The sequence below is a fragment of the Scomber japonicus genome, chromosome 9, assembly GCF_027409825.1.
Source record: "Scomber japonicus isolate fScoJap1 chromosome 9, fScoJap1.pri, whole genome shotgun sequence".
Classification (NCBI taxonomy): domain Eukaryota; kingdom Metazoa; phylum Chordata; class Actinopteri; order Scombriformes; family Scombridae; genus Scomber; species Scomber japonicus.
The window spans coordinates 23041090-23059601 of NC_070586.1; the positions used below are offsets into that span (position 1 = coordinate 23041090).

The 18512-nt window shown below is 40.8% G+C and overlaps 1 protein-coding gene across 3 annotated transcripts; it reads right to left on the bottom strand.

Moving 5' to 3' along the window:
* Positions 1-8048: 8048 nt before the first annotated feature.
* Positions 8049-14207, bottom strand: tent2 (terminal nucleotidyltransferase 2). Of its 3 annotated transcripts, none has more exons than XM_053326084.1 (15): positions 14095-14207; positions 13696-13850; positions 13480-13587; positions 12678-12933; positions 12456-12570; positions 12288-12376; positions 12128-12185; positions 11589-11655; positions 11133-11209; positions 10918-11046; positions 10774-10817; positions 10406-10542; positions 9424-9515; positions 9206-9285; positions 8049-9083 (listed from the first exon to the last, which is right to left on the bottom strand). In XM_053326084.1, the coding sequence occupies exons 2-15, from the start codon at positions 13812-13814 to the stop codon at positions 8997-8999; spliced, it is 1458 nt and encodes a 485-aa protein (XP_053182059.1). In that variant the 5' UTR covers positions 13815-13850; positions 14095-14207; the 3' UTR covers positions 8049-8996. The 3 variants fall into 3 exon arrangements, with proteins under 3 accessions (XP_053182059.1, XP_053182058.1, XP_053182057.1); XM_053326083.1 differs by having other exon boundaries at positions 14145-14206; XM_053326082.1 differs by lacking the exon at positions 14095-14207 and adding an exon at positions 13928-14068.
* Positions 14208-18512: the final 4305 nt, after the last annotated feature.

The following is an 18512-nucleotide window of genomic DNA, read 5'->3' on the forward strand; positions in this document are numbered from 1 at the left end:
AGTTTATTGTGCGGTGACCCAACCTAACACCAGTAAAGTGTGCAGTGATCATAACTCTTTGCTGTAATAATGCTGGTAACGTGTATGATGATGAGCTACTATTACAGCAAGCATCAGTCATGAGGGCTGCTGCTGCATCATTTCAGCAGTATATAAATAGCTGTGTTCTCCTTTCATTCAGTTTATCATATCACAGAAATAGTTCGGCCTTTTTGGGAAATACACTTATATCTGGAGGCAAATGCAAATGTATTTCCCAAAATGTTGGGCTATTCCTTTCATTCCTTTTCCTTTTTAAAAATTACATTTTGTAACACCTCACTACACATGCTCACAAACTTGATATAAAATAAAAGTGAATTTATCTATGAAAATTTATCATACACAACTTTCAAATGGGTTTCACTGTGGTGTGGCTGTGGCTCAGGAGGTAGAGCAGGTTGTCCCTTAATCAGAAGATCAATGGTTCGATCCATCTCCTCCAGTCCACATGTGAGGATACTGAACCCCAAATTGTTCCAGATGGCTGCACCAGTGGTGTGTGAGTGTGAACGTGTATTTGATTAGATCTGATGGGCACGTTGCCATAAGTGTGTGAATAGGTGAATGTTGACATGTATTGTAAAGCACTTTGAGTGGTCACAAGACTAGTATAGTGCAATGTAAATGCAGTTTATCCTATATATATTTTTTTCTGTTTTGTTTCTGAAGTTCGACAAAGTCTCACTTGAACTCAAAACAAATGTTATTGTATATTCACACATCAATACGACCATTCAAATTACACATTACCTTGATCTCCTCGTAGGCTTTGTCTACAGCAGTCACCTGGTGGCTGTGATGCTCTCCAGTCTCACAGTCGTCTTTTGACAGCAGACATTCACAGGTGAAACAGAACCAGTCCATCCCTTGCAGCTCAGCAGCCAATCGAGCCTGTCTTTCCTCTTCAGCATCGATGATCTCATAGTCGTCCTCAATCAGCTCTTCGTCTACAGACATATCGAAGACTTTGTCCTCCATCTCCACCTTCATCTCCATCCTCTCTTCTCTCTCTTGACAAGACTCAGGTCTTGGTTCCTCTGCATCTATCTGTATTTTGGGTTCTGTAATCTCTCTGGTGTCCTGTTTGTATATCATCTCATAGTCAGGCTCCTCTACAGTTACCTCTGGACCTTCTGCAACTGCTTCATCTCGAACTATCTTTTGTCCTATATCTTCTCTGTGCAGATCGATCTCTGGACTTACATACTCTGTCATAATGTTTATTTCTGGAGTGTCCTCCACCATGTGCATGTCTACCTTTTTCTCTGCCTCTGCTGCTACTGGTTGTACATCTTCTCTGTATAGCTCAGATAAATCCTCCCTGGGAGTAAAGCTCCTCAGAGGGGAAAAGATACCCTCGTCTTCTTTCAAGTCCCCATCTGTCTTCTGTTTCTCCGTGTCAGCCTCCTCCACAGGTGTTGCAGGTAAGTAACTCCTGTCCAATTCATTTCTGAGTAATGCTTCTGGCTTCAGAGCAACTTGTGGTTCTACTTCTGGTTCAGGCTCTGTTATTGTTTCTTTCACTGCTGACTGAAGAGCCTCTGAGAATATTGTGGAGTTTTCAGAGGCTGTCAGTTCGCATTTGATGTCAGATTCAGAGAGATCGCTTTTTGTGATCATTGCTGGCCGCTGACCGATCTCTATGTCCATCTCTACAGCTTGACCTTTAGGGACGAGAAGGATTAACTCAGCACCCACATTCTCCAGGTCCTGAACACCAGTCTTTGTGTCCTCAGTTGGTGTTTTAGCTCTAACTTCAGCTGTCAATTTAGTTTTCTCTGTTTCACTACCAGCTGCTGACTTGTCTTGCTTATGTTGCTCAGTTTCAAGGATCTCATGCTGTTTCTTTTCTGAATCTGTCATGTCTCTGTCTGGCATCGGAGGTTCTGTTATTTCATTTGAAATTTCAATTTTAATCTCATCAGCTTCACCTACACATTTAGGTGACTCACCCACAATTTTCTCGATTGAAGCTTCCCGCCCTTTTTCTTCTTCAGGAACTACTGTTTGAACATCTGTTGCTTCTCCACTAGTTACCTCCTGTAGATCAATCTGAATTTTAGTTTGGATTTCTTTTTCATCCACTGTCTTTTCAGTTACCTTCACTAGTGCATGTAGCACTGGTTCCCAGTCAGCGATAACTTCAACAGGTGCAGCTTTTTCAGGGGCAAGTGCTTCTTTCTCTTTACACAGGGATCCAACTGCTAATGTCTCTATTTTACCTGAGGGTTCAGCAGAGTTGAACATTTCCTGTCTTATAGTCTCAAGTTCTTTCACTTCAGCTGGGGTCTCGGTTTTCATCACAGTTATGTTTTTCTCATCAGCATTCACCATCTCTGTGTCAATTGCTGCCTCTTCTGTTTTTACAGCAGTTATCTCTTTCTCATCAGCAGCCATCCTCTCCATGTCAATTGCTGCCTCTGTTTTTGCCACAGTTATATTTTTCTCATCAGCAGCCACCATCTCTGTGTCAATTGCTGCCTCTTCTGGTTTTACAACAGTTATCTCTTTCTCATCAGCAGCCACCATCTCTGTGTCAATTGCTGCCTCTTCTGGTTTTACAGCAGTTATCTCTTTCTCATCAGCAGCCACCATCTCTGTGTCAATTGCTGCCTTTTCTGGTTTTACAACAGTTATCTTTTTCTCATCAGCAGCCATCATCTCCGTGTCAATCGCTGCCTCCTCTGTTTTTGCCACAGTTATGTTTTTCTCATCAGCAGCCACCATCTCTGTGTCAACTGCTGCCTCTTCTGGTTTTACAGCAGTTATGTTTTTCTCATCAACAGCCACCATCTCTGTGTCAATTGCTGCCTCTTCTGGTTTTACAGCAGTTATCTCTTTCTCATCAGCAGCCATCATCTCTGTGTCAATCGCTGCCTCCTCTGTTTTTGCCACAGTTATCTCTTTCTCATCAGCAGCCACCATCTCCGTGTCAGTAGCTGCCTCTTCTGTTTTTACGGCAGTTATCTCTTTCTCATCAGCAGCCACCATCTCCGTGTCAATTGCCGCCTCCTCTGTTTTTGCCACAGTTATGTTTTTCTCATCAGCAGCCACCATCTCTGTGTCAGTAGCTGCCTCTTCTGTTTTTACAGCAGTTATCTCTTTCTCATCAGGAGCCATCATCTCCGTGTCAATTGCTGCCTCTTCTGTTCTTGCCACAGTTATCTCTTTCTCATCAGCAGCCACCATCTCTGTGTCAATTGCCGCCTCCTCTGTTTTCACCAAAGTTATGTCTTTCTCATCAGCAGCCACCATCTCTGTGTCAATTGCTCCCTCCTCTGTTTTCATTAAAGTTATGTCTTTCTCATCAGCAGCCACCATCTCTGTGTCAGTAGCTGCCTCTTCTGTTTTTACGGCAGTTATCTCTTTCTCATCAGCAGCCGCCATCTCTGTGTCAATTGCTGCCTCTTCTGTTTTTACGGCAGTTATCTCTTTCTCATCAGCAGCCATCATCTCAGTGTCAGTAGCTGCCTCCTCTGTTTTCACCAAAGTTATGTCTTTCTCATCAGCAGCCACCATCTCAGTGTCAGTTACTGCCTCCTCAGATAAACTCTTCTCAGTGGTTTCTGTTTGTACTTCAGATTGAACAACTATCTGAGGGACCTCAGTGATTACAAACGCTTTCACTGCTGCCTCCTCTGTTACTTCTTCAAGCACCTCGGCTGTTTTTTCTGTCTCTTTTTGTGTCTGACATGGCTGATCAGATTCAACACTTTGCTCATGATCTTTTTCTTTTGGTTCTTCTTGCCGATGCTCCACACTCTCCTCTGTTTTCTCCTTGTCCACCTGTTGAATTTCAGGACGAAGCTTGTCAGTACGGCTCTCAGGAGGCTCAATCTCATCTCTTTTCACATCATGTTTCACATCCTGATCCTGCAGCTTCTCCTTTATTGGTTTAGACTCCTGAATTGATTCCTCTGAGGCTTGTCTGACAGCTTGCTCTTCAGTCACAGTAGAGAGTGGTATTTCCTCACTTTCCCTTTCTGTTTCTGTAACTATTTCCACTTTATCTTGTAAATATTCTCTTATCTCTTCAGTGCTGGCCTCCTGTGCTTTTGGCTCCCCTTTCTTTGTCTCATCCTTGTCTTCTTCCTCCACCACTTTTGTTAGGCATCCTGTCATTTCAAACTTACTCTGTGACCAGAGCATCCTCCCATCCCTCTTGTCCTCCACTGACTCTGATTGAACCTCCACTGTGGCAGTTTCATCTTTCAAAGTGAACTTTTCCAGGTACCCGTCAGCTTCCTCCAAATCTGACATACATCTCTTAAAAGATGCTACACTTTCTGCCTCAGAGTATTCCTCATCGCTCTTCCGCCTTTCACCCACAGCGTCCTTGTAAAGGTCAGAGTACATGAAGGACATGGCAGTGGGCTCCTCCAGCAGTATGGGGTCAATGATCTTAGGGGGTCCTGGGGAGATATAGATAGGGGTGAGGATGGACTCTTCACTCCCAAACAAAACTGAACCATTCTCCTTCAAAGATCTCTGGCTTTCTCTTCGTGCTCTCATTACTGCTCCATCATCTTCCTCGTTGACTTCTCTTCGCTGCAGTGCATCCGAAGGAGCTCTGTCTCCATAGAAGACCTCATCCAGGTGTTCCCCAACTATATCCACATCTGTAACAAAAATAAAGGAGTCCTCTGATGCTAATGGGCTGTCTGTGGATGCCTCCTTTGCAGGCTTTTTCTCCTCTGCTTGAAGTTTCACTGAAGGCTGTTCCAGCTCCTCCTGCAGCTTTGGAACTTGTTCTCCAGGAACCACCTCATCAAGCAGGGTAAACTTCTCAAAGTAATCAATGTCGCTGGAGATTTCTTTCTGATTGGGTGTGTTTCTGAGCTCTGTGTCCACTAATGACTGAGAAGAGTCCTGTTTCGAGGGCTGTGGAGTGATTACAATTAGCAAATTAATCCATGGAGGACATGCATTGTAATGGATTTTTATTGGTCAAATGTATGTACTAATTTATGTCAAAAGGTCAACTAAAACCAAAACTACCATTAAAATATAAAAATATTCTAATAATCAAATTATTAAATACCTCTTGAAGATCTGATGTTTCCATCTCATCTGGCATGACATAATCCTGTAGTTGTGTCCAGGAATGGTGGTTTTTTGACTTGATCTTGGGAGTCTGGTCCAGATAAGACAAATTGTCCTGCATCTCTGTGCTCTCCTCTTCATCCACTGTGGGAAGTTTGGATGGGACCCTGATGTTGAGAATCTCATAACCCTCTGAAATCAAACTAAACAGCTGCTGATCTTTGTTTTTGATCTCCTCCAAGTCCGGCTCTGTTTCGGTTTTCTCCTGTTTGACATTTGGTAGAGACACCTCTGCCATCTCACGTCTCTCCACTCCCAGAGCTGAGGCCGATCTTGAGCTGCCAGGTCGGCTCAACCTGTCCCCTAGTCTGCTGCTCCTTCCTCCGGACCTCGTCCTCCTGCGGATTATTTTCTCCTCATCAAAGACGATGGTGATCTTGCCTGCGGTTCCAGAGCTTTCCATGCTGCAGGCTTCAGAGAGGGAGCTGGTCTCAGAGGCCCAGGGAGTAGAGCAGCGACTAGAGGCTGTCTCCCAAACAATACCACTGTCCTCACTTTGAACAGTTACCATGGAGAATGACGGATCCACCATCAGGCACTGGAGTTTGGGCTTCACAGATTGGTCTTGGACAACTTCTCGCAGACTGATGGAAAGAGGAATGGACAGAGAGAGTTAGAGAAAGGAGGGGGACTGTTCACAAGAAGAGGAACAGTATGACTGGATTGCAAGTGGAGATCCTTTTGATACAGCTCATGGAAATGCAAACCAATGAATCAAACTAAAACATATCTGAGCTTCATGTGACCAACCACCAACATGTTTTGCAACACTGAAACAACTTAGCAAATCGAAGCTGAAAACATGGTAACACCTGCTGATCTTTTCTCAAGATGATTACTTAAGAGGTGTATATCTCCAGCATTAGACCATGTGGCTGGTGCCAGGGTGCCAATGTGAGAGGTGTGATGAAATAATGATCAAATGTGCTATGAGCTGTCCCCCCTGTTATGAATCCAGCTTGGCCTAGCGGCGTTATAGCAAAGTGATGTCCCAAAGCGTCACGCATGTAATATTAGAGAAGAGATGCCTGGCCATCTAAGATACATCCAACATATTGGTGCCTTCTACTATTTCTGACTTGGCAAAGGGAGCTAGGGCACCCAGTATGAAACACGATAAATGAGAAGTAAAATATGTGATGGTAAATAATATTAAATAGCAGAATAGAGCTGCCCTTAATGCCACACTGACACTTCCTTGTATGATCACATAAGCAGAAGAGCAGATGATCTTCACACGTTAAATGAGCATGACTTTGTGACTCGCATCCACCTGTACAGTCACACGATTTAGACACTGAGACACTGAAACAATATGAAAAAATGTATCTGAGCTAACAAGCCCCAAAGCAAATGAATCAAAACAGACTTATTTCAATTAATTTCTTGGTAAGATTTACCAGCAGGAAAGATGTCTTTTTACACAAGGATAAGTCCCTCATAAGTTTGGTTATTCAGTTTGTAAGATCCAGACAAGCGTATTAAGCACCTGTTATGCAGCTCCTCCACCTCATCTTCATCGTCCTGGCTAACAGAATCTGAAGGCCCGCACTCAAACTCCTGCAGCTCTGTCATCTCTGTGTCGAGACTCTCACATTCCTCCATCTTGACAATATCCACCAGCTCTTCCCTTTGCCCCTTTGTAGTTTCCCAACGTCGTTTTCTGTATGTTTTAGAGTCCTCTTGATGTTTTTGGCCACTCTGATTTCAGAAGGGTTGCTCTGCCTGTTTGTGTCATTCTAAGTTGGGAGCTGTCCATCTGACTCAGCGAGGGACAGAAATAAACTTGAGTGGGGAGTGGAGAAGGAGAGGGGCAATGTAGTGAGATGGGTGTAGGTCTCAAAGGGTCCTGTGTTAGGCACACTAACAAAAAAGAAAAACTCTTATAAGAGGTTGGATTTTCAACATATTATAACTTGATTGCTATAGATTTCTCAAAAATAATCATGGGTGGGTCCTCGTCTGTCTTGTGGCTCACAGCTGAATGAGGCTATGTGCCTTTAAGATCAAAATCCCCTTTGCTAAGTTAAATATAGGCCATGGGCTGAAACAGTACCCCGGTCCCCCTGCTGCTGGTGGCAACAGGGCACCACACACACACACACGCACACATCTTGTAAGGTATCTACCTCATAGCAGTGCTGGCACTATGCAGAAGTCATAAAGTTAGGTGTAATAAGGCATCAAACCAGAACAAAAACCTGTAGACGAGCTGCCAGAAAAGGCTGCTGAGAACACCTCAACAAAAGGTGTGGACTTCCTGGAGTGGTTTTATCATCTTTTTAAGGTCAAGAAATCATAAGCAGCTTGACATACAAAATTACATTAAAGTTGCCAGTGACAGTGGAAAGTGACAAGTGAAGTTACATCAGTTCACACATTATCAGGTGGAATATGGTTGATCAGACCAGATGTGGGGTTATTTGTGCTCATGATCAATATCTGTCTCAGGTGGTAGTTACTCAGTAGCACATGAATATGACTAAAATTAGTGATGTTGATTTTTAACTACAAGGTGATCAAACCATATTGTTACTATACTTTAGGTCCCCTTTATTTAGTATTTATAAGCAGTATACAAGCATCTAATGAATGATTTAAAACACACTAGAGTAGTTGTGAGCAGATACTAAGTGTTTTACTTTATGTATTGTATTAAGTGTATTTACAGTATTCATATTCTATATTTTGATGTTTGTGACTGTTTACCTATATTGTCATTCATTATCTGTTTATACACCAGCCTCAAGTGCAAACATAAGGAGCCAGAGTGCAATTTAATGAAATTAAGCATAGCCACACAATCCAGTGGGCTTCACATAGAGCTCAAAAATATGAAATGAAAACAATTCATTCAACAATCTTCAGAGATTTATTTTTTTAAATATACAGTAAATGTACAAAATGTACAAAAAGAGCCAAGGAAAAATGTAAACCAATGAGGAAAAAAGAAAAAGAACAAAATATGGCAGTCTAAACACTGCACAGGGAAATTAATACAACATAGGAGTAATAAAGGTGAGTAATAAAGGTGGCCTCTGGTCATTACCTCAGAGTCACTTAAATTGGGAACCTAACTTAAATATCACTTAAAAACAAGCTCAGTTTTCAGACCTGCAAACAGATGTACATAATGAAAAAACAGGGGCCTTTAATGGAGCTGTAGAAAGAAGGTGTCTATCGAGTTTAAACCCACAATAGCTTCACTGCTGACATAGAAAATATTTTAAAAATACTTTCAAGTTACAAATTGTTCCAGACAGGATGAACACATTTTATATATAAACATATGAAACAAGTTGGCATCTTCAAAAATGACGATATGGATGTCACTAAAACTGAGATCAGAGGAGACAGTCTGTTAAACGTTAACGCTACTGTTTCCATTTTAACTCCAGATACGAGCAGGTTACAAGTCATTTTGCATTTTCTCATACTTTATCAATATGAATCACTTGCCAGGAGGGTTATGTGAGAAAGAGGTCCGTTTTGTAACAATAACCATCTCTAACAACACTGACTTGCTGCTTCAGTGCAGCGTCTCTTACATCCAGTTTGATTCCAGAGCCTTCTGGTTTCACTCCACAAATGTATTTTTCCTCCACTTTCACTTACTGCAATTGTATCAGTTACAAAAATGTGGCAAAGACAACAAAAGCATTGACAGTAAGTGCAGTATTTTCAATAGGACATACAGTAGGTGACTGTTACTGAGGGCCGCCAGAGACTACCTGACTGTTCGGCTTGGATGCTCGGGGCTCCTGTGTCAGCAAGATCTTACATCATTTTTGGGGAAAGGCCTGTCGTGAGGTAGAAGACTCCCGTCAGCTCGTCTAATTAGAGGAATCCCCTTATCTCTTGGATGACTCCTTATTAATGATGGCTCTGACAGGGAGGATCGAGTTCAGGTCCTTCCTCTTCTGTAGTATCCGCCATGACTGCACAGACAGAGGGAGATGAGAAGCAGGAGGGTTATGAATAACTCATCGCTGGCCCACAGCAGCTTGGAGAAGAAAGGAAAGCACATGAATGGAGCACAGTTATCAGGACTGTCGTGTACCTCAACAAACTGAGCTTTAATGGCATCAAACTTGACCCTCTCATGGACTGCCCTGGCAACATTGTTTCGCTCGAATGGCTCTGAAACACAAGGAATCAAATCAGAGTCACTCACAGGATATGTAGCATTACTGCAGACATCTGTTACACTGATGCTCCAGTTATAATTGTTGACATGTGTTTATGGTAGCATCATGTTATGTCTACTGAAATGTTTACCTTCAATACACATGAATTTGTTTCTCCATTCTTTAGAGTGGTTCTTGGGCAAAGCTCTGGCCTCTCGAACAGAGATCACCTGCTTATCCCACCTATGTGACACCAGAACAAAAAAAAAAAAAACAACAGCACGGAAATGATTGATTATTTATTGAGCTGAAAATTAACACAATTCTGTGATTTTATACATTTTAGCAAATTGCTCTCACATTTTCCCCAACTAATCATGCTATATGATTTTTTTAATTTTTTCTTACCTTTCAGGCAACCATTGGTTTCAGTTTAATTCAGTGCAGAATTTACGTAGGCACTTGAAACTTGCTTAGGAAAGATATTATAAATTGTGGCACAAGTTACATGATTGACCTCATTCTTATTGAAGCATTAAAATGCTTGTATAACACTCCAACATCTGAGACTTGGGAATGTTTTCCCTTTCACAACAGCAAATGTTGCCTTTTGTCTCTTTTTCAACTCATGTCTTGAAATGTCGAGGCTTCTTTGAAAGTATATTTTAAAATCAGGGTACATGGGTTTTTTGGGAGACAAAATTGCAAAAAAAAAGAGAAAATAATAATAATAATAATGATCAATGTGACTAAGTGCTCACTGTGATAGATTTCAATATTTGCAAGGTTGTGTAGATTATTGAAATGCGTTGGAGAAAAAGGGTGCAGGAAATAGATGATCATCATGGTAAAAACATGTCCACCTCATGACTGTGGTATGGCACAGTAACATACATCCTGCAAACACAGGCATCACAGTTTGTCATGTTAATGCTGTGTAAGGCCAAAGGTCCCACCTGCTACTGCCCTTCACCCAGAAACATGAAACCAGAGAAGAGGATGTAGGACAGGAGAAGGAAAGAAGTTGGCAAGAGGAGTGGGATGAGGAATGGGAACAAGAAAATGAGAAAGTAAAAGACCCACGGAAGCATCTGAAACACTAGTCTCAGAAATGTGTTGCACTTAAGAGATACCTGAAATCTGTGGCGTAGTATTTGAGAAATCCCAGAAGCAGATCTCCCAGAGAGGACTGGTTTCTTGAGATGTAGGGGGGGATGTGTTTGGGGCCCTCTGGAATGGCGTTGATGTCCAAAAGGGGATTAAAACACTCCTGAAAAATCAAGACATAGGATAAAAGGACCCAAAACTGAGTGAAACTAAAAGAATTCTATTCAAGGCATTGGTAGTTAAACAGTAACAAATCTGTAGTTAAACATATAATTTGATTTCTTAAATATTTGAATATTCAAATAAAAAGTTTCAGATGTATATATTGTAACTGCCCTGAATGAGAAGGTCAGTGGAAACAAGATTTAGTTGCAAATCCCATGGAGACACTTACTGGATAGTCCCTCTGTAGAGAGGGAAGGACCGGTGCATCACGAGCTGTGAAGGCAAGAAGACACAAGACAAGAATTACAAATGAATAAAATGCACAAATAAGAATGAAAAGAGGTGTTGTTTGTGTGTACAACTGTGCACTGACTCTGAAGGTAGTGCAGCACCATCAGCACCAGTGTGTAGCTGCTTAACGTTCCTTTGCTGGCATCGTTGATTTGATGGTGATGTGCCCATTTCTTTACAACAAGGATGATGGGTCTTATTCTGATATCAGCTGGGAGAGAGAGCAGGCAAACACAGCACATCATAACAAGAAACTCTTTTGTCTTAGGAATACTTGACTTCATAAAAATTAATTACCATAGGCATAACTCCTCAGAAGGAATGTGTTTCTGATGCCCACCGTGTTGTTGACATTCAGATCAAACTCCAGATCACTAAAGAAAGGAGGAGCGATACCGGCATCATATTAAAAGGGATAGTTTGGGTTTTTTGACATGACGTTGTATGACATCCTCACCATCAGTGTCATGCATCAGCAGTGACTTTTCCCCCACTGCGTCCTGTGAGCAGAGTTCTGGGTCGCTTTATCTTTGTGACCCCAGAAACTAGCCGGAACTACTTTCTTCAACACCAAAAGCCGGCCAGAACTCTGCTCACAGGACGCAGTGGGGGAAAAGTCACTACTGATGCACAACACTGACGGTGAGGATGTCATACAACGTCATGTCAAAAAACACAAACTATCCCTTTAACAATTAAATTTGACTCTCATGATGCTGTAAAAACAGTTTTATGTTTCACGTTCGCTCCTACCTGCCTTTCTCTCTGAACCTGAGGATTGGCACTTTGGCTCTGATCAGCTGAGTCCTTTCTACATATGCTATGGAGCAAAACAAACATAGTAAGATGGTAGGTTTTAATTTCCTCTCTCATAACCTGAAACCCTTGTTTCCACTGGGTAAATGGCTCCACCTGGTGGAATCTGCAGAGAACATAAATTCGAGGAAAGAAAACACAACTGATCCAAGTGCTAAAAATTGTGTTTTATAAAACTTGTTGGTCATATGCAACAAAGCTCAGTGTGGTGGAAATTTAGTGAAAAGTGTGCAGAAACACTTAATTGTTATGAGGTCAATTGTATATTTTTTAAGAAGTCACTACAACCTTTGTCACACTAAGAGATGCTGGTGAAGCAGTCAAAAAGATTTGAAGCGACCTTGTTGTGCTCATCTGTTGTGAGTGTGTACTAAAAGAGTGGCTCCAACTTCAGATAACTATGGGAGCCATATATAGAATATTCTATTCTATTTGAAATTATTTCAAATTTGCAAAAGCAGTTGTTTATTACTCACACAGTGACTTGAACAATCTTTGGAGGACAGACAGTACTTGAATTGGATCATGTCTTTTCTGAAACAGAAAACAGAAAAACATGCAGGTAATTATACAATTACAGTATACAATTTGCACATACACAGCCATGGATGGCGACGCAACATCAAAGATACTCACATTTCCCTTGAGGACCAGACACAGATCAGCATCACTGCTCCGGCAGCCTAATCCATTCATAGAGGATCCAGTCAAGTAAAGTCGTCCCACTGTGTGAGAAACATAGCTGGTGAATAAGGATCACAACAAAAAGTTAGAGCAGAACATGATTGTACGCTTCATACACACCCGCATAGACACCCTGTACGGCCTGCTGCAGCCGAGTACGGCACATCTCCTTCTGGACCAAATCGGAAGATTGCTGCTGGCACGCCTCAAACAACTCCACCATCTGACCACTCAGCTGAGGGCATAAACATGTGACACTGATTAAACAAGCATACTTGCATACTTCTACAAACAGTCAGACTTTATGTGTGTCAGTTACGGATTAAGGCTGCCTCAATATACCTTGTCTTTAGCATAAACCTGCAAACTGTTGGGGTCTTCTGGGATCACAGACACCTGAGGGTGCAGATGGGAGTGTGGGCTGTGATAAGAGCGATCATTTCTAGTGAAGGCTGATCTTGAGGACCCTGCCACCTCTTGGTCAGGGAGATGGAGGAGAGGAGGGGTCTGAATTGGAGAGGAACTTATTAGTGGGCGGGAAGAAGACTCAAGGCGCTGGCGCTTCAGAACATAGGGGCTGTATTCATCACGACTCCTCCTGGAAAAACATCATGATAAGAAAACACAGGGAGGAGATGTTTAAAGATCCTCTCCAGACATTTTTTCAAGATGTTTATAAAACTGCTGCTTGTGACACACTTTGAGTTTGAAGATTCAAGTCAAATGTTAATAACACAACATAACACTAAATTGGAAGCATGAAATGTCACCCAAATAACACAACTGAATATGCATGCTAAAACTGAACAAAACACTCTTAAAGTAACATAATTATCTGACTGTTTGGTTTCATACATAATCTTAACAATTATTATTAATGTCACAATAATGTTCATGCTTGAACTTTGATGATTCACAGGCAGGAGATGTTCAAAGATCCCCTCAAGGCATGTTTCAAGATGTTTATAAAATGATATGGTTTTTCCGCAAAAAAAAGTATTATCTTGTTTATCCTTACATTATGCATTATTCAGTGGAGTGGGGTACTTCAATGCAAATGTTTATAAGATGTAGTTGAATTTAAAGACACAGAGAAATGAGACAGAGTTCATTCTAAAGTGAATTAATGAGATAAATTACTTACTTCCGCCCATTAATCATAGTTGATGTGTGAGGCGGAGGAATTCGGGGCATGGGTGGTGTAGGCTTCCACTCATATACAGGCAACATCTCTGGTCCAGGAACATGGAAACTACCAAACACGTATGTAAACATTACTGTACGACACAAAAACAGAAACAAGTTGCAAAACTGCTGCTGTTTATGTCTAATACAACAGAAACTCCTTCGTCAGGCTCACCTGTTGACACCAGCCGCTCTTTGGTGGCTGTAATCATAATATCGAGGCACAGCGGGCGGGGGGTACGAACCATGACTGTGGGCTGACCGGCCCCTCGGTGCAGCGCTGCGGGGGAACATGCTGCGGCTTTTCACGGAGCTTCAGCATCAACTCCGCTAATGAGAAAAAACGAGTGGCAATAACAGTCGTTTGAGTGAACGATGAACGATGAACAAATAACTGTCGCACTCACCATTACTGATATCACCGCCAAACAGATACTCGGGAAATTGAAACTTATCGCAACAAGCTAGCACACGTTAGCTCCCGTTCAGCAGCAAGCTAACTCAAACCTCAATAACAAAGCTATTACGCAATTAAATCAGCTACTCTGAACAATAGTGTGAATAGTGTACCTACATAATTGTGTTACTTGGCGTTAAACAGTTTTAGTTAGAAAGTGGAGCCACCTGGAGCACTTATAAATCTGCATGTGTGTCACATGTAAACAAAACTGAAGATGCTAATTTCCCGTTTCCTGCACACACACTTCCGCATTGATCCATGACGTAATTGAGTTCGATTTAAATGGAACGTGACCGTGACGCTGCGCTCCTTAAAGGGACAGTCCACCGTGAAAAAAACGAAATTTCTCTGTGCAGTGTAATCTGGTAAACAGGGTTGGGAAAGTTACTTTGGAAATGTACTTTTTGATAACTTTTCTAATTGTGTAATACATTTTTTCAACTGTTGGGGTAAGTGTATCCTTTAAGCCCACCAAAATCTAAGTTCAGGTGGTTTTCATGGATACTGACATGATTTGTAAGGGAAATAATTTCTTATCATTTAAAAATGTATTCATTAGTTCATGTAGATTTTGGAATATAAAAGATATTTTATGAAAAAATTCAAAAGTCTGGCATGGTATGGTATGGTAATTGGTACTGTGACACAATTTAAGCCCATGTGTGTTCCAAATAAGGACCATATCATGATTTATTCACAAAATATAAAAAAATATTGATTTCAATTAATTAAAAATTCAGTTACATGTAAATATTTTTTAAAAATGAGGAAAAACCCTCCTTAGCAAAATCTTAAAGGTCTGAGTTCAGATGTAATTCCCTTTGTAATCATCAACATTTTCATAAGTAACTGTTTTTAATTTAATTACACCTTTTTAAATCAGTAACTGTAACTGACTACAGTAACATTTAATTCCTCCCCAACACTGCTGGTATATATTGAAATGTGTTTGTTTCTTTGTGGATGATAAAAGTAATTTATGTTCTGGGGATTATGTACAGCAGCTTTCGGATGTGGTTTTGACTGAAATTAGCCAAATAATCATAAAATAAACACACACATACAGGTGCTAGTATTGATGTAAATATAGAAAGGGTATATAAAAGTAACATCAGCCCCAACAACACAGTATCTGTTGGGCCCTACAGGTAGCTATAAGTGTGTGGTCTACAATAAACAAACAGATCCACAGAGAACACTTAGGTGACACTTTCTGTGCAATCATAACACTGCATAATGTAACTGACCATGAAAATAAGACAGAAAATAAAAGGTAAGTCATATGCTACATATGTTCCATTTAAGCAAATACTAATATAAACAATAAATAAACTACCCTTCAATGTCCAGTGTCCATTGAAATGTTACAATACTACATTTGTAATAATATACCCTCATGGTCTCATGGGCTGATTGTGGCACCCTTTGAGGTTTTAAGATTCACATTCAAGTCAAATGTTAACATTCAGGTCAAATGTTAACAACAGAAGATAACACTAAAATGGAAGTATGAAATGTCATCCAAATAACACTACTGAATATGCATGAATTACCTGAACTCAACAAAGCACTCTTAAAGTAACACCAAATTATTATTACACCGTTTGGTGTATTTGGTGTACATGTTATTGAAACTATTATGCCAGGAAATAGCTAGTTTAGTGTAGGATTTAACTTGCATGTACTGTATAAGTGCAAATGTCACAATAATGTTTATGTTTTAATTTTGCTTATTGATTCACAGGCAGAAAGTAACATCTACAAATTTAACAAGCTGCCTCTAAATAATAAATGATGATAATTACACATGAAAGACAAAGACAGCTAAAACAGGCACCTGCTTCAGTCTCTTTTCTCTTTTCCTTCACCTACTGATTTACTGCAAGAGTAACTGGCCCTGATTGGTTGAGGCGACTCAAGGAGCATGTAGGTGGGGATGGGGTGACACAACCATGCCACCATTTTTTTTAAATGTTCAAAATAAAGTTAATTCAAATTCAAAATTCAAATGATATATATTTATTTTGGTAAAAAATAAAAAAGTACAATACATGTATCTTCCTAGTGTAAATAAGTAACATGTTATCGTTTTATTTTCCTCTTCGTCCATTTCATATTTATCTCATCACTCCTTGCACTCTTCACCTCTTTGCACTAATTTGATCCTGTTTACAACTCACAGAAACAGTCTCACCTATACAGTAATTCTATGTGTATATTTCTGAAGATTGTTGTTATTTTTTCATTTTGTACATTGAGAACCACAAAACCGCAGTCAGTGTCCTTCAATGCGTAAACATACTTGGCCAATAAAGATGATTCTGATTCTGATAATAGTACATATGCAAATGTCTTTGATTTGAATGAATGATGGGCTTACAACTGTGAACAGATAAGCATGCGTCCCAGTAAAAGCACCACGGCTGCTGTCACATTGCCCATTACCCATCGGCTGTGAAGCAGCACCAGTATTTTTCTCAGGATGACATCTTCACTGCAGTCTCAATCTGCTTTTCTGCTCTAGGACTGAATTGTTCACACTCACAACTTCTTTCCAATGCTATAAATGTAACATTAATGTATTCAGTTTCAGGGTGAGTTTCCCCTGTGTGGGAGAAAAATTACTGACTGTGATGGAAATTTACAGAGACGCAGAAGTTGCGTACTGAGATGCTTAGTCTCCATTAGGCCAGGGTCATTCATGACACTTACACCTATGTGTTTTCTTGAATACTTCCGCAGGCTCCAGCTGTAAAGATAATATGTGTCCTTGCAGGAGATCAGTGTGTATGGTCAGAATGTCTCCAGGGTGGGAGATTGAGAGGAATCATTGCAGTCTTATACAATCGGTTGGTTATTTGTCTCTGTTAAAATTGTGAGGATTCTCTCTGAGTGTCAGTGAAAAGGTTTTCAATATTTCAAGTGTACACTCTGCTTTTAGGGCCCTTAATAAATGCTGTAAGACAACAGAGACTTGACCAGAGAGTTTCATTTCTTCTACATCACTGTTCAAATCCATTATAGTTTTAAGGGATTAGATATGAGTGATGGGAAAACAATAGGGCTAACAATCATTAACTATCATTAAGCAATTCAGACACAATCTGACAATCATTTATTTGAGGTTTAGCTTTTTTTCTGGGTTCTATAGTGACACAGGTTTGGGAGTTTTTAGGCAGGAAATGACTGAACCTTTTCCCTTTGACCCACCATTACCATTTCACTGCTTCTTTGTGAAGTAACTGTAGATACTTGACATCCTTTCTATTTATCTAAAACAATTCACACAGACTAATAATGGTGCTGTATAAGAGCAGAATAGGATGAAAACGAAATAATAAAATAAGAAAGAATAATGACAAATAATTAGCAGGGTAAATAATTATTATTTTTTAAACACGATATAGATTATTTGTCTTGGTGGTGTCACACCATCTCTAAAAGACAATGTATCATTTTACTTTGATTTTTGAGCTCAAATAACATGGAGCATGGTCTGTGTTATTCACTGGGTTGTTGATTATTAAAGAATTCGTCACAACATAGAAAGCAGTGAGTCGTTCACTGATTATACAGAAGATTTGCTTTAGGATGATATAGGTTCAGACACATGGGTCTGACACTGAGAAATTATATCTTACTTCCTTAAAATAACATTTTTATCTCTGGGTGAGCAGGCTACTTCCCAATAAACTTATTATAAAACAACAAAAGATCAAATGGCATCAGTCCCCTGAGCACCGAGTGACGTCACTGCGGAGGACGAGGTCGTGACGTAGGCAGTTCAATACTGACAGTGATCTGTGGGAGGGAAGCGGATGCATCAGCCAGATGTGGAGCGGTATGGAGGGGTGCAATAGCTACAGCATAGAAACTGCAGTACATTTTAATTTATGCAAACTACTCCACAAAGCAGCACTGATAAGGTTGGCAGGAATTGTGTAGTGTATAAGATCAGTAAAAAAAAAAAAAAAAAAGCCCACCAATTGATGTTGCAGAAGCACAAGCAAAGCTGCAGCTTCAGTCCAAGACTCCCATCAGCTATCGTTATAGATATGCTCTGATGTGGAATAGCTGTGAAATAGCTGTAGTCTGGACGAGAGAGTGGGGGTGTAGCCTGTGAGCCTATGGTAATGAGACAGTGAGAGAGAGAGAGAGAGAGAGAGAGAGAGAGAGAGACGCGGGTGGACAGTGTGATGCTGTGCGTTATCTACTGGCTAAATGAGGGTTGTCTTTCCCAGTTCAGACAGCAGGGCTTCTCCACCCTTCCAGCGAGGATCTATAATTTACACGACAAAAAGCACGGCGCCTGTCGTATCTCCATTGGACTCTGCGCTGGATCTCCAACAGCGCCACTGCTGCTGTTGCTGCTCCATCATCACCAAACGCGCAACGTCAAAGGAGGAGAAGAAGCTCTGATTTCCTTGCCATGTGCAGAGCGACATGTATGTGTGAATTCATACGGTGACAGCGGAGGGGAATGGAGCACTTGTCATCAAATTCCTGCAGACGCACCGACGGTGATACAGCGG